The following is a 27,912-nucleotide window of genomic DNA, read 5'->3' on the forward strand; positions in this document are numbered from 1 at the left end:
GTCGGATTAATTTAAATTTTAAAGGCTATTAATATTATCAAAAACTTTAACTAAGGACATTTTGTCTTTAATTTTGGTTAGTTTCAGTTAGTTTTGTGAACACAAGATACAGTTTTAGTTTACTTATTGTTTTTGGGTTTTTTTCTAGTTTTTATTAGTTTGAGTTAACTGCAATGTATTTTAAATTTTAGTTTTCCTTTTTAGTTTCGTTTTAGTTAACTATTATAACCTTGGTCTGAGCTAGGAATAGGTTTCTAGAAACAGTTTTGTTTTGTTACCACTTCGTGTGATAGATCTTGACAAAATATTTCAGACAAGCTTAAGAAAAAGAAATGATTGGCAGCAACGAGATCCTTGCAAATTAAGTTTATATTTTTCTCAAGTACATCATTAAGACTGTAAAGGTGTTTTCTTTATGCATCATATTCATGGTGAGTTTCAGGAAGACACAGGAATACAGTGAGCCTGAGTTTTGTTCCAGTGAGTTTTTTGTGTGAATCAAAAATCAGGTCCTCACTGCATCCTCCAGCTTCCTGCAGGAAACCGCTGGGTGCACAGACCGCTGGGTGAGTGGGTGGGTGAGTGACAAAAAATTGCCAAGGACACAAAGAGATATTGAGTGGTTTATTTCAAGGTGTTAATCGATTCCTCTGCTATGATTCTATTAAAGCTAACCACTAAACACTGTAACAGTAGCAGAGAAGAGAAATAAATGTGTCTGTGAGAGGACCCAAAGGTGCTCTCAGCAGGTAAATTTGCCTTAGGTGTGGCCCATGGGCAGATCTAAAAGCCTGTAATAGACTAGTTTTTGAAAGCAGCACTCTGTCTTCCTGACAGCCAGCTGAAAACATAATCCACCACACACTTACCTCTCCTCAACACCTAATGGACAGCATCCATAAACATACTGCTCACTGTCTGTCTGCTGTGAACCAGGCTGCTCTACCAGACACCTGAGAATGCTTAAAACAACCAAGTCCAGTCTGAATAAAGGAGCCCAACAAAACCTCTCGACACTTTTTCAAAAGTAGTTCAATACAAAGATACACATCAGCGTGAGGTTTGTTTGTTTTCAAGCTGGCAGAGACTGAAATTGTTAGAACAGAAAAACACAAAATATCAATCCTCTACCCAAAACTCTCACTCTCTGATTAAATCGCTCACAGGGTTAAACTCTCTCATATGTATTAAAGTTGTGTAATGACTGTGGCATACAAATGCAGCCTGGGGTACAACTCTGACAGTATGATAAGTTTCAATGCAAAACTAATGGAAACAAGCTTGAGAGTACTCCACCACACCACATTCATGATTCATCTCACTATGCTGTATATCAATGTCTGGTTCCCAAGTAGAAATCCAATCAAAGAAGGCTAACAAAGTTTCCTGTTGGGCTGCCTTTTTCTTTCCCTCTCTTTATTTCTGGCACTGTTCCTTTCACGCTGCTCTCACTTATGTGTGTACAACCACGGCATCTAAAGCACAACCTCAGCACACAAAACAGAAGAAGAAAAGGCACATCAACACGTGCACGAAAAAAAACGTAGATGTTGACACGTTCATGTATACTCTTTTACAGAAATAGACAAAGTAAAGCAGGCTACAAGAGGATCCAAGGATCCAGCTTATTTGGGTCTCATCCCTCACTTCTGACAAACTTCTGCAAATCTTCAATCAAGATCTCTCAGAAATCACTACTGCAATGGGTGTACAAGATAGCAGCACTTACCCGACAACCCAACACACGCGTGATCTAAAATCACGTTTCACTGTAAGGAGTTTTACTTGATTAGTTTGAGAGTCATGAATAAAGCTACTACTGGAGACCGGAATCTGGACGTGCAAGTGTGCTGTGTTGGTAATATAGTTACACTCCACACACTGTGTAAACAAAACTGTAGCATCTATAATATTTGTCATCATGTGTGGGATCTCTTACATTTTTAATATGTGGTAAGACTGAGGTGTCGGTCAGGCTTACCACTCGCTGTGATACTTTATGGAAGCATCTTTTCAGTTCTATTAAATTTTTCAAATCAGCTTTTTTCACTTTTCACCCCGTTGCTCTCATCTCCTCTTATTTTTCCCTGTCTCAGCATGTTCATTTTCTCTCCACAGCTCCCCAAATTTAATTACATCATTAAGCCTCATCACACTAACCTCTGCTTATTACCACAGTAGGTCCTTAAAGAGAGTTATGGCACTGACATATTCTCACCATATCACCCAGCAGCCTGCTTACTCCTCGTGAAGCTTGATTTGCTTTAGCTCACTAGAAACGCAACCAAAATGATGGAGGATTCAGAGTGAATGAGCAAAGCATAAATATCACAAGGGCTGAAAAATGTGGGGAAATAATGTAACTGCAAATTTTTTGGACCAATTTTGCAATTGCAATTTAGCATGCAGTTTTCTTATTCATTCATTCATTCATTTATTTTTATTCATTTATTTATTTATTTTAACCCTAACCTTATTTTATTTTATTTTTTGTTTTATTTTATTTTATTTACTTATTTATTTATTTATTTATTTTTATTTATTTATTTATTTTTATTATTTCTATTTTATTTTATTTATTTATTTATTTATTTATTTATTTATTGGGGGGGGGGGGGATCTTCTGCATTATTCACTAAACAAGCAATATATCATCATGACCAACACGACAAAGGATACTGTTATATAAACATTTATTTTCTGCACTTTTTAATTGAAAAATAAAAAGGAACACTGTGAAATTTGACTGACCTCTAGTTGTCAGTAAGAGTAACAAACCATAGATAAAGTGAGCAATGGGTATCCTCTGTCAGCCACAGTCATTCTACTGGATGGATCTCTGTTGCTCACAGGGTTTTTGCCAGAGAAACCAGCAGATTGACTTTAGCTGGTTTTAAGAAAGAAGGAGTACAAGTAACTATATTCCCTCCAGGTCTGTGTACGTAGGGACAGGTACCTTTCACATTTGAAACGATACGGTACCGATGCCCGGTACCTGGCAATCAGTACCGGTACTCAACGGTACCAATTTTCGTTACTTTTTTGTGCTTATGTGCTAAAAAATATCAATTTGTTTAATTTTTTTTTTTTTTTTTTTCAATTAAACACATTTGCTCTTCAATACATAACCTTGCAATGCTGTGTTCACGTCCAGCTTGGAAAATCGCCTTCTCTTCCAGTCCCTCACAGTCACAAGGATGTATTTAGGTACCTAAACATGGTACCTTTTGATTTTATGTGAATCGATACCCGGTACTTTTGACAGAATTCTGTCAAAACCTATAAAAGTACCTCATTCGGTACCCATCCCTACGTGTACGTGACATTTTTTTTTTGAATGCAGCCTTTGTGATTTGGAAATTGCATTCTATCATGGAGTCGATGTCAGTTTCAATTCGATCAATGGTTCAGCCCTAAATACCCCCCACAGACCAGGTGCACTAGATGTCATTGATGGAATAGTGGAGTACAACTCCATGACAGACTGAGTAGACTTCAGAGCTGCCTGTTTCAGCAGTCGTTGTTATAAATGCACGGATGTGCTTTGGTTTAAATACCAGTGCTGCACTGGGAGTAAGAAGCTGAGTTCTACAAATAAAACACTAGGGTATTTCACAATACACAGAAATCATCATCCAAAGTTTGACACACTTACACAAAGCAAAGAAGATGCCAAAAAATTTGCTACAACACCTATGTGAAACTTTTTATTACAAACCATTGCCCACATTCTTACGTAGGCCTAAAAAGAACTGTAGAGCACAGTGATTCATACTTTAGTCTAACAAACAAACAGAAAAACAAAGGCTAAACATCTGCCTACTTTGTGTTCTGGGAGGCAGCAACATTAGAACAAGCAGAGCTCTTGACAGTAATGTCAGACAAGAAGCTTTGACCTTGTATAAACAAAGAAAGCATGAATCCTGTCCGTCTGTTTGTCTGAGACAGCAGGAGGGAGTGCAGACACTTCTGGGATATGCATGCTGGGAACAGGAGGCCTTTTGCAGCTAAAATGATATCATAAAAGAAAAAGGTCATGGCCAACTTGTGGAAAAACAGTCCAGACTGCTCCACATGCCCTCCTGGAGAAGAATCTTTAATGAGCTGAAAATAAAAGGTGCTTCTTAAGATGCAAACTTGAGCTGCACATTTCCAAACTAAAACAACCTCACAGTGATGTGTTTATCAGTAAAATGCGCAGCTCCAGTTTCTGTCATCAATCTGTGGGTACTCATTCCAGACACTTGTTCAATAGCTTTCTGTGTCACTGCAGGGCAGACAGATGAGAGTAAATTATTAATTTAAATGAGCAGGTAATTAGATTTCTTGGAGGGACAGTGTGATATCATTTTCTAAAAATAAGTACCATTATGGTCATTACAGTAGACCTCTTCAGTAGGATGTGTCTTCAGTAGCATGATTATCCCATCAGGAATGACATATATGTGGTCAAAAATTTAAAACACTTCCAGCCTTTGTCAGAGCACACATCATAAAAATGTGGAGACTGCAGAAACTAAACTCAAGTAAGGTGAGCAGAAAGAGGCATCCAATAGCTTTAAATAGACTGATTCTGTGAGACAATATAAAAACAATGAAGTAAATGAATAAATAAACATAGTTTCTGTGTTGATTGGTAATAAACTATGACACTTCTTTATCAACGTAATAAGAAAGTTGCTATAACAAGCCTGAATGAATAAATCTTTTGTATGCTTTAATACACTGACTTATTTCCTTTACAAAGCATTTAGCCTTGTTTGATGACACATCAAATATCTACACTGTATGCAAATGTAGTTAAACATTATTTCTAAGGTTGGAGATTGTTTAAACAACATTTATATAATACTTTTCCTGCAACCTATACTTAACTAACTTCACCTGTAACACACTTAATAAACAGAACACGATTTTCTCCAGCACATCAACTTCTGAGGAGCCTCAAACTAATCATTATACTCTAATAATATATCATTAACCTTCAGAGAACACCTCCTCAAGTCAATTTGCTGGAGGAAACGGTGAATAATATCAAACACCTGGTGCACTGACTGTTTATCAATATTACTGCAGCAGGGAAGCTGTTTTTGACTAACACCTCAAAGTGGCTCAGGTGTCATAAATCATATTGCAAGCAACTTGATGGAATGGTAGACCTATGACAGTGAATTCTGGAATACTGTGATGCCATGAATGAAATAGGAATCACATTAAAAACTGACAGTGGTGACTGCACTTTTGCTTTCCTGCCCTTAAATGCCCTTCTCAAAATCTGCCAGGGAGAAAAACAATTGATTTTTCAATGTTTGCTGCTGGAGGCGGTCACCTGACATGTTCACTTCTCTTTAAAGGTAAGCCTGTTCTCTTTAAACAACAAAAATACACAAAAATTGTGGAGGTGAGTTTCACATTATTGAAAATGGAACCATATTAACCTTTGTGTCAACCTTTTAATCAAGTGTTGGCTCTGAACTTTCATTTCCTCTTCGTACTTACAGCTTGTACGATACACAATGCAGGAGGATCTATTGAGAAGTGCCCAACACATTGCCTGTCAAAAAGGCTGTTATTAAAACTCCCACTGTGCAGGAGGCTCATTGATGCTTGTCATAAGCTGGGAGAACAGCAGAGGAATAAAATGCAGTGAAAACGCCCCATAAAGCTTTCAGTCTGGAGCAGCACCAATCAGAACCACCGCTGCGTGTGTACATGTGTGCTGGTTCATGGTAGGTTTGTGCTGTCAGGACTGATAGATGGTTGCAGCCCTGGTGTTTCCCGATACCCAGAAGGCAATCTACAGAAGAGGATGCAATGTGGATTGGTGCAAAGACTAGTAACTCTGCCTGTTTTCCTTTCCTGCTTCCACTGATATCCACTCAGAGTGCAGCTTCATCAATGAGCAACATTTTACTGCACTTATATCTTAAAGTGTGACAAACAATAACAGTAATATCTTTAGTTTACACAGCTGAAGTGCACGAGCAGAAACAAAACAAAGCAGAACACTGAGTAACATGCGAAGCGAGAAAGTAATGAAGGGGACTTCAGACAATCTTTGTGCAGCAGACACTTTAATTATGCTTGCTGCGGTCTCATTGGTCGTGGTTGCACTTCAAGAAACCTCCTAACCAAGATTAGTCCTTTAAATATGCACAGGCAAAGGCAGACAGATGCACTTACTGCGCATGTAACTTATAAAGAAAACAAAAAATGTAGTCTATTCTAACACCTTTTTCCAATCAGAAGGTGTCTTTACCTTATCGACCAGTGTACAAGGATAAATACAAAGAGATTTTCTGTTGTGTTTTGGACTTTCACCCAGAGGATGACAGAAAAATCAAGCAACCACTTCAGAGTCAATCTTTACCTCACAACAATCAACACTACCACAGACTGAACATCACTATCATAAGGGTAGTTTGCAGATAACAGATGGTTCTACAAAGAGCTATACAGCTGCACAGAAACAGAACATGGCTGAATGTAACAGGAGTCTTCACACAGAAACACAGTTTGAACCTTTTTCCCTGTTATCTTTATTCTAAGTCTATACATTTCTCCAATTTGCATACACTGGTTATTCTCAGTCATGTGATGTGGAGCTCTTTCCTGTTAGTTGCAGGGGTGTTGGGTCAAAAATATGAATAGCCTTTTAAAGCCATGCATCAATGTTCTAGTTCACCATCTGTTTTTTGTATCACTTTACGTCACTATTATTGAGAAAACCCAAACACTGATATTCCTGTCTCATAGGACATATTTAGAAAGCTGAACGAATTGAGAGATTGGAACATTTTATGTTAATGAAAAAAGAGAGAGGAATGAGAGGATTAAATGATTCTGAAATTGGAGAAATAGTCTACAAGAATAAAGGTAAAGGGAAAAAAAAACTTATAGGTGATTTCTGAATAGGCCCTTGGTTTGCATCTATGTGCATTCTTAAAGGCCACTCTCACGTATAAACTATAAAACCAAAATGCATGTCAACATAACATTCTCAAACATGGATTCTGACTTTCTGAGTTCTTATCATGTTAATTTGTTTCCAATAAGTTGTTTTTCTCAAAGTCTGGTGATAGGCCCGTCATGATAATTAATAAATCAATTAACCGAACGATAAATAAAAACATCCTCGGTAAGTTTGCCAGCCTCGATAAACTGACACGTGCATGCAAGTTTGTTTTCCTCCTCTCTTTCGACCAGAGGCTGAATGAGAAGATGGCTCACTACGATCTTTCCTAACATCAGGGTACATAGGTTCTATAGCGGATTTAGAGGATTTATAGCAGAGTAAGCATCTGTCAAAAATGCGATCTTTGGGGTGAAGACAGGGCTGCTCGCGCGTAAACACGGAGAGAGCTGAAGCGAGCGTCCTGAGGGGTAGGGAGGAAACACACGCTAATATGAGTGATGGCACGAAAGATACAGTTCTTAAAGGGACTGTTCAGTTTTTTTGAAGTGGGGTTGTATGAGCTCTATGTGACCACTAAGGACATTAGATACAGTAGAAAGTTGTCTCCTCTCCCTCAGTAAGACACAGACTGTAATCGCTGGTGACGAGGAAATAGGCTCTAACAGGGAAATACCGTACCAGATTTAAAGGCTATTTTCTCTGCCTACAAGAACTAAAATGAAAGTAATAGCACAGTTAAAGAGTACGCTACATAAAATAATTTTTAAGTGCATTAACACTTCGGAAATATAAATAACATAATTAACATCCGTGGATGTTTCCTCTGTATTCCTTTCAGTCGCAATCTGTAGCAGCTCTTCTTCTGTGTACTCCAGTTCACACAGGTATCCTTTTGGTTCCAAAGTGAATGGAACTTCATCGTCGCTGTCATAGTCACTCATTTTGAATTTCCTAGGCTGCCTCACAATCTTTAGAGTACAAACAAAAGAATTATGATACTTTATCAAACTTACACGAGGCTACAACCGGCGCCCGAAGCATAGCTTGTTCATAGCTTGTACATTCCCTACAGCTGAAAGGGGGGGAGACGGAGCACACTAGCGCTGGGCGGAAGGATACATGACCAGTTAATTAAGCCCGGATAAATGTTTATATTTCCGAAGACTTAATACACTTAAAAATTATTTTATGTAGCGTACTCTTAAACTGTGGTATTACTTTTTGATTTTAATTCTTGTAGGCAGAGAAAATAGCCTTTGAATTTGGTACGGTATTTCCCTGTTAGCGCCTATTTCCTCGTCACCAGCGATTACAGTCTGTGTCTTACTGAGGGAGAGGAGACACTTTCTACTGTATCTAATGTCCTTAGTGGTCACATAGAGCTCATACAACCCCACTTCAAAAATAATTGAACTGTCCCTTAAAACCGCCTGCCACAGTCCCAGTGTGGGAATATTTTGTTTTTTATCAGAATGAACAAAGTGTGAGCTCATGAACACCAACAAGCTGATATGTTGCATTTGTTTGAAAATAATGGCGACGAAGAAGAAGAAGGGGAGGTGCAGCGGAGCCTTGTTCTTTGACAATCCGCTCTTACTGAGGCTTTTGGTCTGCAAAGTAAATAGAAATAAAAGCGCCAAATGGTGGGCGCTCAAAGACAGCTACATTGCCAAAGAAATACAGCTCTTCAATACGGTTGAATGCCAGAAATGTTAAAAATGTTTGACAGACAGTACGTATTGACTGGGAAAAAGTACATGTTACAAACAATTCAGTAACTGTATAAACTCCCTTTTTTTTAGGCTATAGTTTTTATTGTTTTTTTTTTCTTTGTTTTTTTTGGAGTTTCGTTTTTTCTTTAGCGACAGGGTCTATGTTTTATTGTTTTTGATTAGTATTAATTATTTTTACTGACATATATTTTTTCTAAAAGAGAGTCCATTTTATTTTCATTGAATTTTTTTTCTCTTTCGTGTTTGTTTAATTTATTATATTTTTTGTTTAATTTATTTTATTTAAAAGATCCTGACCTTTTAATCATAGTTAAATACTCTTAAAAAAAATATGTTTCTTGCTTTTGATATGGTATACTCACTTTATTATCCCATTTATCATAATTACATCAATGAAAAAATGGAAAAAAAAAAAATATTGACAATAATATCGTTTATCGGCAATAATATTTTGGAAAATTATTGTCCAGCAAAATTGTTATCGTGACCGGCCTATCTGGTGATTATTAGTTTTATCATGACTTTAAAAGGGATTTGATGTCCTGAATGACAGCACTACAGACCAATGCACTTCCTGTGGTGCTCTACAAAAGGGACAGAAATAACACTTCTGTGAATAAAGGGACTGAACTTTGAATAACTGTGAGTATCTGATTTAATTTGACACAAGAAGCTGTTTGGCTTTGTACTGTATAGATTTATGGGATCTTTGACACGTTGCCTTTGAGTTGAATGCATATGGAGCCGGATGTCGATACAGCAGCTCCACCAGCCAATCCCCACTGTGCACACTGTGACTCTAAATAATGCCACCAGGGCAGGATGTCGACCTTTGCTCCAGGGGGTATACTGGCTATATTTTCTACAGTTAAGAGGTGAGGAGGGTAGGTTGCATAATCCAGATTTTATGAGTGGCTTGTAGACAGCAGTGTTTATAGTTTTGTTTCTCCGTGGATAAACATATCCCGTCAAAGGCACAACAAACGACATCAGAGTGTTCAGGAGCATCCATCCTCAGCCTTGTACTGGGCTGCATCATCTTCACCTTGATGCAACTCATCCACAGGGACCTACACGTTAAAACCGAGGGCAGTGTGTTTTTATCCAAGGTCACCTCTAAACCTGTAGAATCCCACTGGTAACTCGTGTGTGACCGAGAAGACGGGGTCAGAGCAAGAGAACACAACAGGATCTTTCAAGAAAGACAAACAGTAAAATACAAAGCAGGGTAATTTGTGATACTACTTCTTTTTATCCTCTGCTTTATTTCTCCATCTCTCCCCTTCCAGTTTTAACTTTGAGAGCAGTGTGAATGAGCAGAGGCAGAAAAAGACGAGGACCACATCATGAGGGTAGACCTCTTTACTGTGCAGGCTGCTCTTCTCAACACAACAGTGAAACACACCTATGTACCTTCTGTCTACTTTAGTCAGCCATATCCAATGATGGTATTTGTTTTTCTGTCGTTATACAAATCCATGTCACAGTGTTGGCTTTCTTTCCTGGCAACAAAGTGTGCAACTCTGTACAGGCTGAGGAGAGAATATTGAAAATGCCAGCAAGTTAGTGTGGATGCTCTCCAAAAAGCTCTCAGGTGTCTCGTTCCACCATCGATACAAGTAAAGGATACCTCCCGTTCGGCAGTCCAGCACGTTCTTCTGCACTTTTAAAGCTGGACAGCATAAACACCTTACCAACCATCACCAGATGGAGTCAACTTTGATCATCAGCAGCCAGCTTGTGTTCAGTTCTAATACATTCAGACAGCTCATTGACCTCTTCCAAAAGTTTTCAATGCTTTATTTTTAAATGATGATTCAGCGTCTTCCTTTCTGTTCATTCAGGATTCAAACGTTTCATCATTCTGATCAGAGATAAATTAACATTGCTGCCGTTATTAAACCTTCGCTGACAGTACCACAAAAGCTTTATCGATTTTGACAGGAGTCCATACTTTAATGCCTGCAATCTGAACAAACTAAGTGGAAGCGGCTGCGGGGGCTGTTATGGGGCCGTTTGTGAACTTGGAATTTCACCAAATGTGCATCATCAGATGAAAACAAGCTGATATGAAAACAGTCCCATTTCTTTTTTCTTTTTTTTGAGACTGGTTGGTCATCTAAGTCCATAGGTATATGCATCACTATAATCCCTGGATTAGAGCTGCGGTATCAGCTTATCTGGTGGCTACCTATGACCTCCTATTAGCTTCTTGTAAAGCTTAAATCAAATCTCTCCAAGGTGGACATCAAAAAATCATGCAGTTTTGTAGATTTTAATTTTAAATTTAGCTTAAGTCTAAACAGTAATTTGCAGGACTCTGAGAAATACTGAAGGTCCCTACTGTTGACTACAGCTAAAGTGGTCAAATTTAGATGTCCAGATGAGGCTTTGGTAGGGCTGGGTACCAAACTTTGGTTCTTTTAAAGGATAAGTTTGGTTTATACAGCTTTTACATTATTTATAGAATGAAGTCGAACAAAATACTCACCCAGAAGGCTTTCCTGATCCAAGCAGTGCTTTGGGAGATATTTAGATCCAAAATCGTGCAGCGGACGTCCGTATAATGGGATCCATCGGGGCATAGACAGCGCCACTCCTGAAACTGCATTAATCGTCCAAAAACTTGTGTTTTTCACCAATATTCCATCATGGTCCGCTCCAGGTTAGTCCTCTGCTGCAGTCTTTGTCACTCCAGACAGCGCTGTGTGGCTGTAATGACCCCTGATATGATGAAGACTTTGTTAACGATTGCCCCTCCGCGCATGCGCAGTACTCTCTGGAGAGCTGACTCCTTTCTTTGAGGGGCAAATGTAAACAAAGTCTTCGTCAGTTCAGAGGTCAGCAGAGCCACACAGCGCTGTCTGGAGTGACACAGACTGCAGCAGAGGACTAACCTGGAGCGGACCATGATGAAATATTGGTGAAAAACACAAGTTTTTGGACGATAAATGCAGTTTTAGGAGCGGCGCTGTCTATGCCCCGATGGATCCCATTATACGGACGTCCGCTGCACGATTTTGGATGTGAATATCTCCCGAAGCACTGCTTGGATCAGGAAAGCCTTCTGGGTGAGTATTTTGTTCTACTTCATTCTATAAACAATGTAAAAGCTGTATGAACCGAACTTATCCTCTAAAGCATCGACTGAAATGCTTCAGTAGTACTCAGTATCAAAACATGCCTCGTCTTATGTTGCCATATTTCGTTGCCCAAAGGATTAATCACATGATCAAGATTTGATAATGCCAGCTGTGATTGGCTGTAATGTTACACGGCATGCAAGTTGTTGCAAACTAAGCAGCTCTGTCGATGTATTTAGCAACATTTCAGACCCTTCTTGCATTTTTTGGTGGGGAAAAAAGCAACTACCGACAAATCCAGCAACTTCTCTGGAGTTTGGAGACTGATGTGAAAGCATGTTTTGATTTCCAGCATGCTCTGCTTCTCAGTAAGCTGCCCTGAGCACAGTGCTGAGCTCTTCCCCTATCCAAAACACTCTGACAAGTCCTCAGTAACGCAGCAGTCCCTCTCAGCGTGCGGTCACACTGGCCATCCATACCAAAAGTCCAACCCTAAGGTCCAGTTTGTTTGAACAGTGTGACCGCAAGTGTGCTGTACTCAAGTTAATTTCACTCCTCTGCTCTGGCGTACTTCGAAGAGGTGAGTTTTTTTGCGTGGTACACTTCATGTACAAGCACATGACAGCACATATGATTAATGACGAATGCTGCAGCCTGAGAAGACATCTGCATGCAAATAAATCGTGCTCACACTCATCTTTTTGGGTCAGTTCAGGCGGTCCTAACCCCGGATAAAGGTGGAAGATTACTTTGACATAAAAAAAATCATAATAAAGGTCATAAGTTATAAACACTTTTAAGGTGCACTCAGTATTTCCTGACCTGATACTTGTTTGCAACTGTTTTTTTTGCACAGGCAATTATTTGTATTTTAATTTTCATAAGAAAACTGCTCAGTGGAAAAATACCACATCTGAAAAATAAGACTTAAGATTTGTTCTGAAATGTTTAATGTAATTTTCTTTTGGTTAAAACTGACGTTTTAAAATTGGTACAGAAAAAGTATCATTCAGGAGTGAAGGTTATTGAAAATTTCTGAATGATACCCAGCTCTAGGCTTTGGGGCTTTGGATTGCTTGATTTTGTTCTCATACTAATTTAAAAAATGTCGTAATAAGAGATGAAGAGGGCTGTTTGTTGTTTGTTTAAGCTGGGATATTTTTAACCCACATTCAATGGATAAGAAATCTGAGAATCCAGAAAGGAAAGGCAAAATAATGTTACCTCAAAATGTTTTCCAAAATTGGAAACTATTTGTTTCTCATTTATAATTCATGTTAAGAGATTTTAGTGAATCAATAAGAGGCAAAATTAAATTGCTTTTCCCAGAAAACTCCCTCTGTTTTACAACCTTAGCCATGCCCTAAAAAAAGGGAGTCCAGACTGATCTATTCATGGAAAATCCCACAAATCCTGTCTGTCTGAGATTTATCCACTGCACCATAAGAGCAACAATGACCAGACAACATGTAAAGATGTGTCTTTGACTGTTCCTATTAACTTTTAGAGGAGGCCCTCTCTGAGCTTTTCTTGGACAAACATTCATTAAGAGATGTGTCTTCATTTCCACTCAGTCCTCTGTACTGCTGTAGTTTGCCTGTAGTCTGTTTCTCTTTCTATCTTTCTAATGAGCTATCTAGATGTGCTCAAGACAGGACAGGTGAGCTCTGCACCTCACTGCTCATTATCCAGACAGACTGGTAGTCAGGCACAATGTTTGGGAAAAGAGCAGGGCAGCTCATTCTTATTCGTCATGGTGACTGCTACAGCCCTTAATGAGAGTATCATACCCAAACCCCAAAGTGTCTGTGAGAGTTTTTCATGAGAACTTCAGGTCCTGCTTGTTCCTGTTGGCTGGTCCTTCCACAACGCCAACTATAATTACCTGCTAAAATACAGCATAAGGGTGGTGGTCAGGCAGCTTTCACAATGAGCAAAAGGCCACCTGTCCCAGGACTGAACGATTCTAGGAAAGGATTGAATTGCAATTTTTCTGGCAGATATTGCGATTTCAATACGATTCATGATTTTCTTAAATTCAAGCTTCAGTACAATACTCACAATGTACAGGAACATTTACAGACATGAAAGAAAACAACTTCATACCATCAGAACATTAAAAGCTGTTATTCTAATGCAAGGGTGAAAACTAAAAAGTAAGAACTGCTTCCAAATGTATTTATTAGAAAGAATTATGCATGTACATACTTTAAAGTTATTATAACAACTGAAGAACTAATGGAGCCATCTTTGACTGTTTTGAATAAAAATTACGTAGTGCAAATAATCCTTAAAGTGATACTCCGGGATGGAACAAGTTGGGTCCTATCACAAGGTTTAGGGCAGAAATTACGCCTACAGCAGTGTTTTTGTGCAGCAGAAGCCCAGGGTGCTCACACCAAACACCCCCTCCCTGCTCCTCTGCCGGTTTCCTCTGCACTCAGACGGGGCCATATTTTACTTGACCAAAAACACAAATAAACAGACTCCCACCGAAAAAATCTGATATCGGTCTGCATTCACGCTTTATTTAGAGAATTTTCAGCGCGTTACTTTCACACAAAAACACCGCTAAATAAGGCTCTAGTTCTCATCGTGTCGTAAAACGGCGCTACCTCCGCTGCAGAGCCACAGCTGGCTACAAGGTGCTCGCCGCTTCGTGTATCAGTTCGCCCGCACGGCGTGCCAGATATAAACAAACGCAGGTAGTCTGCCAGGACGAAGAGACACGATGAGAACTAGAGCCTTATTTAGCTGTGTTTTTGTGTGAAAGTAACGCGCTGAAAATTCTCTAAATAAAGCATGAATGCAGACCGATATCAGATTTTTTCGGTGGGAGTCTGTTTATTTGTGTTTTTGGTCAAGTAAAATATGGCCCCATCTAAATGCAGAGGAAACCGGCAGAGAAGCAGGGAGGGGGTGTTTGGTGTGAGCGCCCTGGGCTTCTGCTGCACAAAAACACTGCTGTAGGGGTAATTTCTGCCCTAAACCTTGTGATAGGACCCAACTTGTTCCATCCCGGAGTATCACTTTAATTGTGTGATGTTAAAAAAGTTTAATTTACAAAACATTTTTTTTTAAAGTACTGATAAGAAAAACAAAATTAAATAATTCTACTATGGGAAAAAAAGGTCTTGCTTAACAGTCTTATACTTCAGTTGGTAGGTCAAGATCAGGTTTTTTTGTCATTTACAAAATGTTCAGTCAAGCTCAGATACGTCCGCTTATCCTGCAAAAAACAAATTTCAGTGGTTGTGGTGTATTACTCCAAATTTTCAGCTCTGCACCTTTCCTTTAAACTCCACGTACAGCTGCAGGATGGCAACCTGGTTGAAGTAGGTGTGGGAGGGATGCATGTGTCTTCTGTCCAGCGTGGGGAGGGGGCTTTTAAATCCATGTTTGTTGACCTTGTTAACAGGCACCAGGTCCTTAGCAGTGAGGTGCGTTCCGGCAGTCATTATCTCATGGTGTCTTATCATACGGAGTTACACTGGCCAAATATGCTGTAATAGTGGCCTGTCTGCTATATAGTGCCTGATCATCACTTTCACAAGACTTTTCAAAGGAGTTTTTAGTCATGCACTCCATGCATTTCATGTGTTGCAACTATAGCACGACATGCTGTGCACAGTACTTGTGTCTAGTGCACCTTTGCAAGTTTACACCCAAACTCCTCCCAAATCAACAACATTCATTTTTTCTTGGGGATTAAATCCCTTAACTTCAGTGCCGCTGAAGCTGTTTCCAAACACGTTGACATTACAAAGCACCAGGAGCAGGTTACTACTGAGTGGTTAGCATGACGTTTCCAGAAAGTAGCATGCGGCTTCTGATTGGTAAACTGGGCAGGATGTTAGGGATGTTTCACTCAGCTTTGTCTTATCCTGGAAATACACCAGATGTGTTTCTGGTCTCGCTCTGCTCCTTTGTGTGTTGACTGCGTACACCAACTCACAGAGGCTGCATGTTCAGTCTGGCTCCTTGCAGGACACCAGACAGCTGTAGTTGCGAGACTTGGGAGTTCTCATGCTTCCCACAATTCCCTGCTAATGATGTGTCTCTCTTCATTTATGTTGGGCTGTGAAACCTCAAATTTGTTGACATCTTATGTCCATTTGTTGTTTTAGAAAAATAAGATTTGGTTTTCATACTGGTTTGTTTTATTTTGAAAGTTACTGTATGTTAATGAGTAGTTTCCGTGCTTGACTTCCTGTCCAGTTCCATCTGAAGTGGGGACAGACTGGAGACACATCATGTGTATTTTGGCCGCTGGATCTCTTCATCTTTATAGTCATCAAGTTGAATATCAAAAAAACGAGGACACCTGAGTCAGAGTGTAAGGCATAGTACATAATGAACAACAAAGGCTAGTCATTACTTAAACTTAAAGTTTTTTTTTTCTGTGGGGAGAAAACTTTACTTAAGTAGATAGGAGTGTTTTTTCTCTAGAGGTATTCAGGAAGTGACACCAGACCAAATATCCTGTTCATGATCATGATCCAGTTCAACTCAACGCCTCCATTTTTCTTGTGCTGAGATGTACAAGAAATGTGCCAAACCATTCCAGGCAAAGTCCTTTCATTTCACACAGGAAATGGAGTGAGCTGAGAGGAATAGATGTGTCATTCAATAAAACCTTTCACTAGAGTGAGTCAAGAGAGAGGATAAAGAAAGATGTGAGACAAAAGAAAAGATGTGAAAAGAATAACCAAAATAATGGTCAGAGAAGATTTTACTATTGATGAAAAAGGCATGGATAAGAATTGGAGAGAGCATCACAGAAAGTAGAAACACTGAAGCTATAACAACACTGCACTGCTCATGTCAGAGAACAAAACAACCCTAAGAAGGAGACAGAGAACAAGACTGTGTCTCTATCATTTAGAGGGCTGAATAGAGGCTTGATAGAGCTGTCTCTATACATAAACCTCTCGACCTGAGCCAGCAGGAAGAATAAACAGAGCTCCTACCTGTTCTGTCTCGAATGGCGAGGTTGTTCCCTTTCTTTAGGATGATATCCAGCTGGTACATGGCTGGACTGGGAGGTCGAGGTGGGGGCTCGGCATTACTGGGCCCCACGATGTTGATGCCCTGTGAAGAGAAACAGTTACAGATTTATGAGGACACAGGCAGGAGAGAAACATTGCAGAAAAACAAGAAAAATCAGCTGGAGGAGTGAGGGGGAAGAGGAGGAAAAAGAGGATCCAAGTCAAACAAGTTCAGTCAAGGCAAAAAAAAGAAAAGAAAAAAAGCTAAACAATGTTAGCATCCCTCGCATCTAGATAGTGCACGCATGTATTGTTTCAAAACCAGATCTCCTCTGTAGCAAAATGATCCATAATGTAAGAAATCTTTGAAGATGAAATGTCTGATTGTGTCCAAATGGGACATCTTTACTGGAAAATCATGAAGCTCTAAGAGCGTCACAATGAGCACATAAAAAAAACAGCCAAATTTGTCTTGAAATTGTTATGATATGTTCTCTTTATAAGACATGTTGCATGTGCAGCCTGATGAATAATCACAGCACTCACGCAGCCTCTTTGGAAAGCCTCTTAGTGTGAGGCTGCTGAAGGGGTCATCTCTGTGGCTTCATGTCATGCTGCAGCCTTGTGGTCAGTGCTGTACTTGGCTCTGACAGGAAACCCCCTCCGGCTCAAAATGCGGTTTCCTGGGGACCCATATAGGCCCATCAGCAAGCCACATGAGGCCATGCTCCAAGATCCACCACAGCTTACTCTCTTTCTCCTTCTCTTACTCATCTTATTCTCTCTCCTCCCTATTAGACAACCCGTGCGTGGGCTCTCCTGTCATGTCTGCCCAAGCTACATTACTCTGAGATGAGGCTAAGAATAACCATAAAAAGAGCAGAAAATGCTTGTGGGCCACTGGGAGGCTACAGAGAGGGAAGCGTAAGAGAAGGAGAGGAATGGCAGAGAGATGTATGGACCGCTAAATACCAGCCAGGATGTAAATTAGAAAAGAAAGAAGAAAACCCAAGAGGAGGCTTCTTATTAACACTGTCATTGAAGTGAAGAGTGTTAAATGAGGCTGTCAGAGCATTTCTCATGATTGTTACACTGTTTCCCTCCACAGTGAGCTCTCATCCACTTCCAGGGGAGAAGAAATTGTTTTGATAAAAACTGCTATGATGTTGATGGTTATTATTCTGCTGCGTTAAATTACTGAATCTGATTGGCCAATAATTCAAAACAACATTGATTAGTACAAAACAAAAAAGGCTGCATCAGGGTCAAACTGCTCAAACTCAGACAGGGTATATGCTGAAATTCTGAGGTTAAATTCAATACCTTTTTAAGACTTTTTTACAAACCTTTCAAAAAGTCTTAAGACCTTAACGCGACTTTAAGCTGCTGTTAGCAACCAATCTTTGATGATTGTAGTTTTCATTTTAGCATAAATTAGATAAGCTGAGAAGGAATAAAGCTTGAAAGTATAAATGAAACTAAAGACAGGTTAATTGACATTCCTCTTACCACAACAAGTAACAGTTATTTAAGGCCAACTTGCATAAAATGCATATGGATGGCAACTAAACTACTGTACGAACTGAGTTTGCTGTCACATTAGCCTAAAGATATGTTGGGCTGCTAGCGATAAATATAGCCAGTGCCTCACAAAATTACAACTCTGCTTGTTGTCATGTCTCAAACAACAGCGCTATGTAACTGTATTTATAAATACCTTATCTCATCGCGTTGCATCCAGTAAAAAGGAGATTTTAACGAAGAAAATTTGTTCCAAAACAACTGGGATCAGGGGACGCCTTCTCTAAATTGTAAGAATCCAAAATCCCAGCTCATAAAAAGTCAGAGTAATTTTCTCAGGAGGCTTGAGAAACTCTTTTGATCTGGAGTGAAATATTTTGAGATGCTAAAGCTTTTTCCAGATCCTCACGCTGGTCTGTGATGAGTGTGACGAGCAGAATGATCGTCCGTGTGGTTATTTTTGAAGGTTCAGACCCTGAAAACATTTTCAAATCAGATGGACTATTTCCATGGTGGATATATGGAATTGTCTGTCCGGCGTTTCAGGTTAGTTTGTAACAGTCACAAGGAGGAAATATTCATGGATACTTTTGGAGTCAAAGCTTAAATACCAATAACATTTAATACCCCATACCATCACGATTAAGACTTTTTAATACTTTTTAAGGGCCTTAATTTTCCCACAATTGATTTATCAACTTTTAATACTTTTTAAGACCCGGCGGACACCCTGTAAGATATCAGATTTACCCGTGAAGAGAAGCCGTCATTTCAGCTCAGCATGTTGGCACCATCAACACAGTCTAAGTCGCTACATTGATTAAGAAAAGCAGCAGGTTTTGAGCTTTGTTCAACAAACTCCTCTGATGAATCTTAAGGAATGAGAGGAAAAATAGAGAAACAACAGGATCTGTTCCAGAGAGACAGCAGAAAGGTGACTCCCATAGGAGCAGGAGGAGGATTTGAGCACGGCACCATTCAGCATTAAAGTCTCCACAAACTGATCAGGATGAAGTTTAAAGTAAACGGTGCTATTTGAATCAGCTTTGATCAAAGCGTTTATTTACAGAAAGCAGAGGAGATATTTAAACATGGACTACGTAAAGACAGAAATGACATGCTTTTGTGCAGACAAGATAAATAACAAGGCTATGAAGTGTGTCTGATAAAATAACAAGGTAAAGACACATTATTTAGGAAAGGTAACCCTAACTTATCCTGATTTGGCACTACATAAAAAATAAAAAAATTGAGCTTTTCCTTCGGGGGAGTTCGGGGGCAATGGTAAAAACAGAGAGCAGTGTCATGGTGAAATATGACAGGGCAGCACTGTTCTTCAATCAGTAAGGGACATCCTGCACTGAGGCTACAGGTTTATAACTGGGAGGGTTATTACACCCGGTCCCACTTCATCATACTAATTACCTTGTGTTGCCCTGAAATATTCATAATGAAATAATCTATTATGGAAATTGTGCTTAGCTGTAATTTGTTATGCACAAGGAAATAGAAGATTGGTAAATAGGCCACCTGAAAAAGAAACAGCAAAAACTGTTGTGGTAGAAGTGTTAGGAGGGTTTGTGTGAGATCAGAACTTTGAAATTACACCTCATCACTGGCAGCCCAGAGACTCGAGAGTGTTAATGACTTTATCCACGGATGTATCTTGGATAAAAGATATCAAAACACTCATGTGAAGAGGTAAGCACAGGCTTCAGTGAAGCAAAAGTGAAAAGCACAGCTGCTGGGTGACTAATGTGTTGCTGTGAGAGGCTTGGAACTCCCAAATCTCTTAAGTCAACCCAAAACAATTTTAGCTCCACAACACCTGCTGCAAAACAAGGTTCAACAAAATCAGGAGGGAAAGGGAAATAGAGTTGAGCCTTTGGGGAAAGAGAAAGATAAATCAAAATGTGAGCGTATTTGAAACAGGTGCAGTCAGTAGCTGTGTTTCCATTACACCTTTTCGCAAAATAAGAGCAATGTTTCTGAAGTTTCCATAAAGTACAATTGTGCCTTGACGTTTTCCATTACGAGTAGAACTGCACACAACTTGAGCAAAGTAATACGAAATGTCTGTCTGGACGCTGCACTCACGCGGATCCATGAAGATTAGTGTTTTCATTCACTGGTCAAACTGTTGGCCGTGATCATGCCAACTCAAAAGAGGCCCAAACAAAACACTGAATGAAAATCATCATCTCAAGCTCACCTGCTCTCTCACTCACACACACACACACACATACACCTCCACCCCTCCCACCTGCACTCCTGGTTTGTCATCGCCAAATAGCAGAACCTTTGGTGATATACTGTATACTCTCCCAGTGTCTCCGCCTCATCCTCCTTACAATAATGTACTCCATCTCTTTAGATCACGTTAAAAATAAAGACTAAAACAGAGAAATATTGGAAATCACGGGTAAATCCTGAGTGACATAAATTTATTTTGTCTCTTTTTTCTTTGTCTTTTCTCTCCTTCTTTTCTTTGAATTAAATTAAAGAGAAGCCAGATATATACTCAGTGTCAGATGTTAAGGCTGTTTATTGTTTAAATGTAAGATGTGCATCAAACTTCCAGCTGCCGTCAGGTTAACTTTCCATTGTGAAAAACAGCTTTAATCTGACATCAGATGCGACGGGAAAATTAATATGGATATAAATGTATATGCTGGTTCAGACAGTTATATTAAATAGCGATTACTGTGATTGTTTACTGCATTAAAATGTGCCTGACACTCTGGAAACCTGCCTCTGAGGCTTTGTTGACATGTGCACACATATGCGCCTGTCACCAAATTATAGCTGCGGATGGTGCACTCCACTTTGCGCCGAGGACAGAACAGGTTGGAGCTGGCGAGCGCCAGGCTTTCACCCCCTGCGCTGCGCCACGAAATTAGAGCCCTGTATGTGTGCGAGGAATAAATAGAACAAAAAGAATTGGACAACAGTTGGAAAGGACTGACAAAACAACCTTGAGTCCCTGTATTTGTAAATGTCATCATAAACAGTAAGCTAAAACATACAGAGCAACAAACTGTCAGGTCAAATCATGACATACAGGGACTGAGGAAATGCCAGGGCACATATGCTTTCACTTTTCTGTCACACATGTATGATTCTTGAAGGCTTAAAAAAAATTTGTGGCTGATTGGAGGGGTGGGCCTCACACACCTGACAGCTCTGTACCTGACAGGATTTCAGACAGCTGACCAATCAGAGTGAAGGGGGTTTGTGGAGTAGGGAGACTTTAAGGGACAGCAGCTAAAAAGAAGCATTTCAGACAGGGGCTAAAATTAGGGTTTTCTAAATCCCCAGTGTAAAAAAAATATGGATTCTTTGAGCTGTAAATCATGAAAAGCTTCAACAGCAATACCAGAGGGACAGTATGAAGGAAAAAATGCAATACCCCCTCTGTAAAGGCTTTGGTTGTTTTATGTTGCAAGCCTTTGTTTATGCTGCTACTGCTACTTCTAAAACAGCTTCTCATGCTGGGCCTCCTGAGAGAATAAGGTGTTTGCTGTTGCAGAAAAATCAATAAAGGGTGTGCTGACCAGAAACAAAAAATGGTATTAAAGTAAAACTCTGTTTGAGTGTCACCATTTCTAAAACACAGGGAGCAATAGAAGGTGGATTAACCTTACAATCTATGCCCCAAAAACTGTTTGTTGACCCTTTAGTCATCTCACTGAGCAATTTTTACTCTATTTCTATTTTGATGGAAACAGGGACATACAATGTTTATTCTGCCATGTACGAAATTTCCAGACTCCCAGTCAGAACTCTCTGAAATGAGAGGAAAAAGTAATGTTAAGTTGAGTTCATTTGGATAAAAGTTTCCTCAGCGACACAGACAGAGCACTCTTGCAGACCTGACAGCAGTCATTTTATTTAATGACCATCATCCCTCTACATCCTTTGGGACAGAATCAGCCAAGAAAGATTTATTTCTATTCTGTCCCCTGAGTCCAGCAGACCTCGGCCATCCCCTCAGCACATTGAGACCTCAGCAGAGAGAGCCACACATTATTAAGCCACAGACTGCAACCCACACATTCACAGTGACAGAAACCAGAAGAGGCCTATAAAGGGAGAGAGGAAAGGCAGCCGAGGTCCATCCCAGTCCACCTGCTCAGTGTTTCATGGTTCCTCTGACTTGACAGAGAAATAAATCCATAAAACACGGACCAATTCAGAACACAGAGGGAGACTGTACAGCCTATCAAACCAGGTGTAAATCTGAGCCTGTTAGGGGTCACAGTTTCACAGACTAGACCAGACATGGGCGAACTACAGCCCGGGGGCCACATGCGGCCCATTAAACGTTTTAATCTGACCCGCCAAACTTGAAAAAATTAAATGACTAAACCTTGTTAATGTTTTATTTTCTCTGCAATTCTGGTGTTTTCCCACTAGATAGCGCACTGTAGATACATTGGCTTTGTTGAGGTGAAGCGTAGGCCTATTACTCCATGTTTGCACTTTACCCTCTGACCCATCAACCCTTCTGTAAAGATGAATGGACCTAAGAAAAGGAAAGCGGACAAAACAAAACTCATTGAAACACATGGAAGTGCACATATGCGCGCGGATGAGATGGAGTGGGTTGTCACCGATATGTTACTTATTAAAAAAAAAAAAAAAAAAAAAAAGCTCAGGAACATGTCTGTTTGAACCTTCAATGTGACTTATTTGTCTAATTTTTATATAGAGACGTTCACATTTAATATCAAAATATCACACAAACAATTTTGACACAATCTTCCATTATTTTTTGTTTTTTCATTTTTAAAAACAGGACAGAAAAAACACGTTTTTCTGTTTTTCAGTAATTCAGTTTTTCCGTTCTGGTTTTAAAACAGAAAAACAAAAAAACAAGTCTGTTTTTTCATTTTTTTTTAATTTTGTTTTGAAATAGAATAACGAAAGAACAAACCATACACAGATTAAAAATCCCATGATAATTCCATTCTCTCATATTCTAATTTTAATTTCAAAACAAAATCAAAACAGCGAAAAATAGACCGTTATTGGTTTTCTGATTTTTGATTTGAAAACGAAAAAAATTGAATAACAAGTCGTTATCCATTTTCCGATTTTGGATTCTAAAACGGATATGGAATGAACAAATGATACACTGATAGGTTACCAAAGCACTCCATCCATCTGCTCCTGGTCAGGCCCCTTTGTCAAATGTTAGAACCCATTGTGGCCCACAAATCAAAAAGTTTGCCCACCCCTGGACTAGACCCAGGTCTAAGGAAGAACAATGTAAATACAGGGAAGCACAAAGTTCTATTACTGCGTGAGGCACTGAGCCAATTAGAGTCAACTATCCAAGCACTTTAAATTGACGTTAAATAATCCCTAGAGAAATACATCAGAAAGTGCTCTGGCGACTTGGATACAAGCCCTCAGCATTTAGCAGAAACCCTTCTGTCTGAATCCCAGCAGAGCCTTTTCAAACATCAATCAATACTCATTTCCCTTTCCATTAACTAAACACTACTGTGATGGGGAACAGGGTCCAATGGTGCAACATTTCAACCATTGATGCTAACTGTCTGTCATCTCAAGAAGCTGTTTTATGTTTGTGTTATTGCATATATTTATACAGTGTGTACGTGTGTGGGTGTGTGAATGAATCAGAGAAGAGCTGAGCCCTCATCAATAAGTAAAACAGATGATGAATCATGCCCCTGAAAGGATGAGAGTAAATACTCAGCCACACACGAGGCCTTTTGTCTGCTTCCTCCAGTCCAGAGGAGAGGGCACAGCAGGGTCAGGAGTAGATTACCTACACACTGCATATGCATCAGTGCTGCTTGGAGGCATGATACGGAGCCATGAAACCCACTTAGTGGAACGGCTCCTCTCATAGTAACTCCCCTGAATCTTATTAAAGAATAACAGTACAAACTCGCACACATTATGCCACAGCTAAGTCTGGGAAACCCTTTAACTTAAACAAAACAAAGAAAGGAATTAACTTCTGATTTCTACAACCTTGTGTCTTTTCTGTTGGCTAAATGTGCAGTGACCTGAAATTCTGTTGCTGACCTTTTTTTACACCCACTTTCTCCGCTAATTATGGACACAAGTCTCATCCTTTTAGATCAACATCTAACTCCTGAGTCTGAGCCACTCTCAAACACATAAAAAAAAAGGGAAAAACAGAAAACATAGCAAACTCAGAGTGACAGCCTGGAAGCTCATAAGATTTTATTTCCTTCCAGCACAAAGGGTGAACAGACATCTGTGGCTCTTCACCAAGAAAACACTCACAGCCCACACATGACCCAGAACTTTCTGCTCCCTGACAAAAGGTGTTACTCAGGCTCGGGGTGAAGTTGGCAGGACTCTCAAAGGGAGAAAAGTTATTTATGGATGTAATCTTAATCTGTTACAAAGACCAACTGAATAGGACACTGTAAACTATCCGGGTGTTAATGAGTGGCTGCTTGTTACTCCCTCCAAACAAATCACAATAGTAGAGAAACCTGATACATGCTACAGTACATCGTATCAGTTACCAGGTATATTTACAGTGAGGCAGGCTGTCATTTTGGAGGACTTTTTGACGTGTTGAGTTCACCTAGTTCTCCAGATATCTGAGCATCAGACGAGACAAATTTAAATTAGGATCTTCCTTGCTCACCTAAATTTCAGACTTATTTTCCAAGAACTATCAAGTAAATACCTAGTAGCGAACCTCCTCTGTTAATAATTCAGCACTAACATAGGATACGTGTCCTATTTTAAATCATTCTTAACCCTCAGAGTTACATGACACAGCTGGTTATAATCACTTTAAACTTGTAATTCAGCATTGTTAAAGTATCTAGCAGAGCCCTGTTCTTCAGCTGCTTAAATGAGTGAAAAAGGCCAACTGAGAGTTCTTTCACACATTTCACAATGAAAGACCATTACAGAGCTGCTTAGCATATTTCTCTTTTGGGGATCAACTAGTCTCATAGACTTCTCATCCTACATTGAAGTTATGACTGTTGAGTCCTTATGGAGGAGGGAGCCTGTGTTTCGCCCTGGGCGCTGTGTGGAGCCAGACTCTCATTTCTCACTGCAATGGCAGCTCATTTCCAGGCTCTGCACCTTCATTTAGAATAACAATAACCTGATCCAGCTTTCTTCATTAACAAGGAGGTCACGACAGTTTCATTCTAGTGATTTCCCCTGTTTATAGCACGTTCATCTTCATCGTTCTTCAGCTGCTTGTCAAAGTCATGCTACAAAATGTTACCTCTATTCAATGTTATACTAGATTCATACATTAAACATGTTTTTGGCATTTACTAACTTGGACCACTACTCAGTGTGTCTACAGTTTTGGGCCTGGGTGAAGAAGGTATTTGAAATATGTGAGGAAATAACATTTGAGTCCACGTCTACTGGCATCCCTAGATCAGCCGTTTACCCAAAGCAGTATCATTATCTAAGGTAATAAATGTCACCTGGGGTCTGAATCCGGCCTGCCAGAGCTTTCCATCCGGCCCCTTGAATATTAGAGGGGACATATCATGCTTGTTTCTCCTTCTCACTATGCCAGACTAGGATGCCTGTAAAGCATTTCTGCCCTCAGTACAAGTCATTTAGTTCCTTCATTGCCCCACAATAGAGTTCTCAATATCCTCATTTTAGGCCATTCTGAAGATCTTGTTGAAACGCTCTGTTTGGAGAATGACCTCCAGTAACCTCACAACGTCACAGCCCTTTGTGCTCTGATTGGTCAGTTCTATCAGAGGGGCGGAGGGGGTAGAGCCAGGGGGCAGATTTTGCAGCATGGCAGTATTTACAAAATCGCCACATTGAATGGATCAGACCGAGCGAGTTTGCTGTTTACCAAAACTTCACCGATAGCGCTAATAAAATGTCAGAGTGTAGGATACGTCCTTTTGTATTGGACCCCGAGTCAGACCCAGACGGTTCTGCAGCTCAGGAGGAAGAAAATCCACCTCGACACGAATCCTCTCAGGACGTTTCAGTGTGGTGAGTCAAACCGCTACTGTAACATGTATAGTTTATACGTTTATACTCGGCTCTTGGTGGGTGTATCCCTCGGTGGCGGTTGTGTGACTAACTGACATCACAGAGGAGGAGCTGCTTTATCAGATTACTCCAATAAAAAGAAAGGATCCTGGTGTTGTCACGAAGGTCGAAATATCGCGGCCAAATGGCAATGGCCTATTTTCAGAGGCATCAAATCTCGTTCTAGGATATCAGAAAAAATACAATATCTCATTTTTTGAAAATTCAGGGGGTGAAAGGTCTTGTTTTAAACTTTATATTTTTTATATGTAAGTATTAAATCACGGTTCAGCATGATATGTCCCCTTTAATGAAAAATACTCCACTGAGGAGATGAACTATTTCACTTCATCTATTTCTTTTTAAATCAAATGAAACAAACGCCCCCTGAAAAGTAGCTTGTGCCATAGCCTGCCGTCAATCAAAAATAATGACAAACTTGTTGAACGCAGATACTCATCCCACTCTCTTGTTGAGATGAAGTTGGGTTAATAACTCTGCTTGCTCCAGAGTGTTGAGATTTCTGAGTAGAAATGTTTCTCTGAATGTTCAGGAAGAGACTCTGGTTGGCGACTGCTCCGATTACATTCTTCAGCAACAGTGACAGTTTTGTTGCAAATGAGGCACACAGGTACAGCGTTTCTAAAAGTTGGTGCTATAAATACTCATGAGTACATTCTTCATTAAAGCTGTTTACTGCATCAACTCTCTGCTCCAGGCTCTTTGAGAGGGCCATGTTCGAAACTTTAAATATATTTAGAAGGTCTTTCTCCTGCCAGTGTTTGCCAAAATCTACCACAGCTTGGCAGCCTCACATATATGAAACTTAAAACGCTGCAACTGCCCCTTGGTGGCTTGCTACAATACAGCTAATATGAGTGTGTTAACACTGACAAACACTAAACAATAACATATATTTGGAATGAAAATTAAAACATCAAATCGTAACATATTACCAGGGGTTGTGTTAACCGATTATTCTCCATCTTTGACAGAATTTTTTGAGCAATAACAGGAAAATCTAAAGGTCGTCCGTCATTTTGACAGATTAAAAAACCAGAGAGCAAACCACTTCATCACTTTCATTGTCCCACAACCATTCATTAATCACATACAACACCTACAGTTGACCCCTGTCCAGTTGGTGGTGAGCGTGCATAATTAATTAGATGTCATGTTGTCATGTTGTTGCCACGGCTTGTTGCTGACAGCACGCTCAAGATCCATGGAGATGATGTGTTGGGGCGCATCTGTGACCACTATGACTCTCACCCCTAAATTCCACCGGACGTGCCGCGCACACGCAGCGGAGCGCAATGGTCTTGCTCCAATTGTCAAACCCCAGTGGAAGCAGCACGCTGCGCTGCTATTTCCAGAGGGGGAAGGCTGGTCCTTGGAGAGTCACAGGCTCTCGTGTGAGTAGGGATATTACACGATCAACATTCACTCCCATAACTTTTGATATGTCAGTCCACACCTTATCCTTTCTGCCTGTATCCTTATAAAAAGGATGTTTGGGATCATACAGAGTGTTAAACTTCTCCCCTTCTAAGATCAGCTTCTCTTCATCCATGCCTTTGTGTTGCATCTGGGACCCTCTGACCGACTGTTTACCTGATCCACGTGCC

At 40.0% G+C, this 27,912-nt stretch overlaps 1 protein-coding gene across 5 annotated transcripts in view; it reads right to left on the reverse strand.

Moving 5' to 3' along the window:
* The window catches only part of mctp1a (multiple C2 domains, transmembrane 1a), a 152,735-nt gene that overhangs the window by 75,231 nt on the left and 49,592 nt on the right, over window positions 1-27,912 (reverse strand). For all 5 annotated transcript variants that reach the window (XM_074670737.1, XM_074670736.1, XM_074670740.1 and 2 more), the window contains exon 2: window positions 16,703-16,823. In XM_074670737.1, the coding sequence (XP_074526838.1) occupies window positions 16,703-16,823 (121 nt within the window). The remainder of the gene's footprint in view (window positions 1-16,702; window positions 16,824-27,912) is intronic.

Source organism: Halichoeres trimaculatus, unplaced genomic scaffold (genome assembly GCF_033239565.1).
Source record: "Halichoeres trimaculatus isolate MK-OKI-2021-1 unplaced genomic scaffold, fHalTri1.1 fHalTri1_scaffold_5, whole genome shotgun sequence".
Lineage (NCBI taxonomy): Eukaryota > Metazoa > Chordata > Actinopteri > Labriformes > Labridae > Halichoeres > Halichoeres trimaculatus.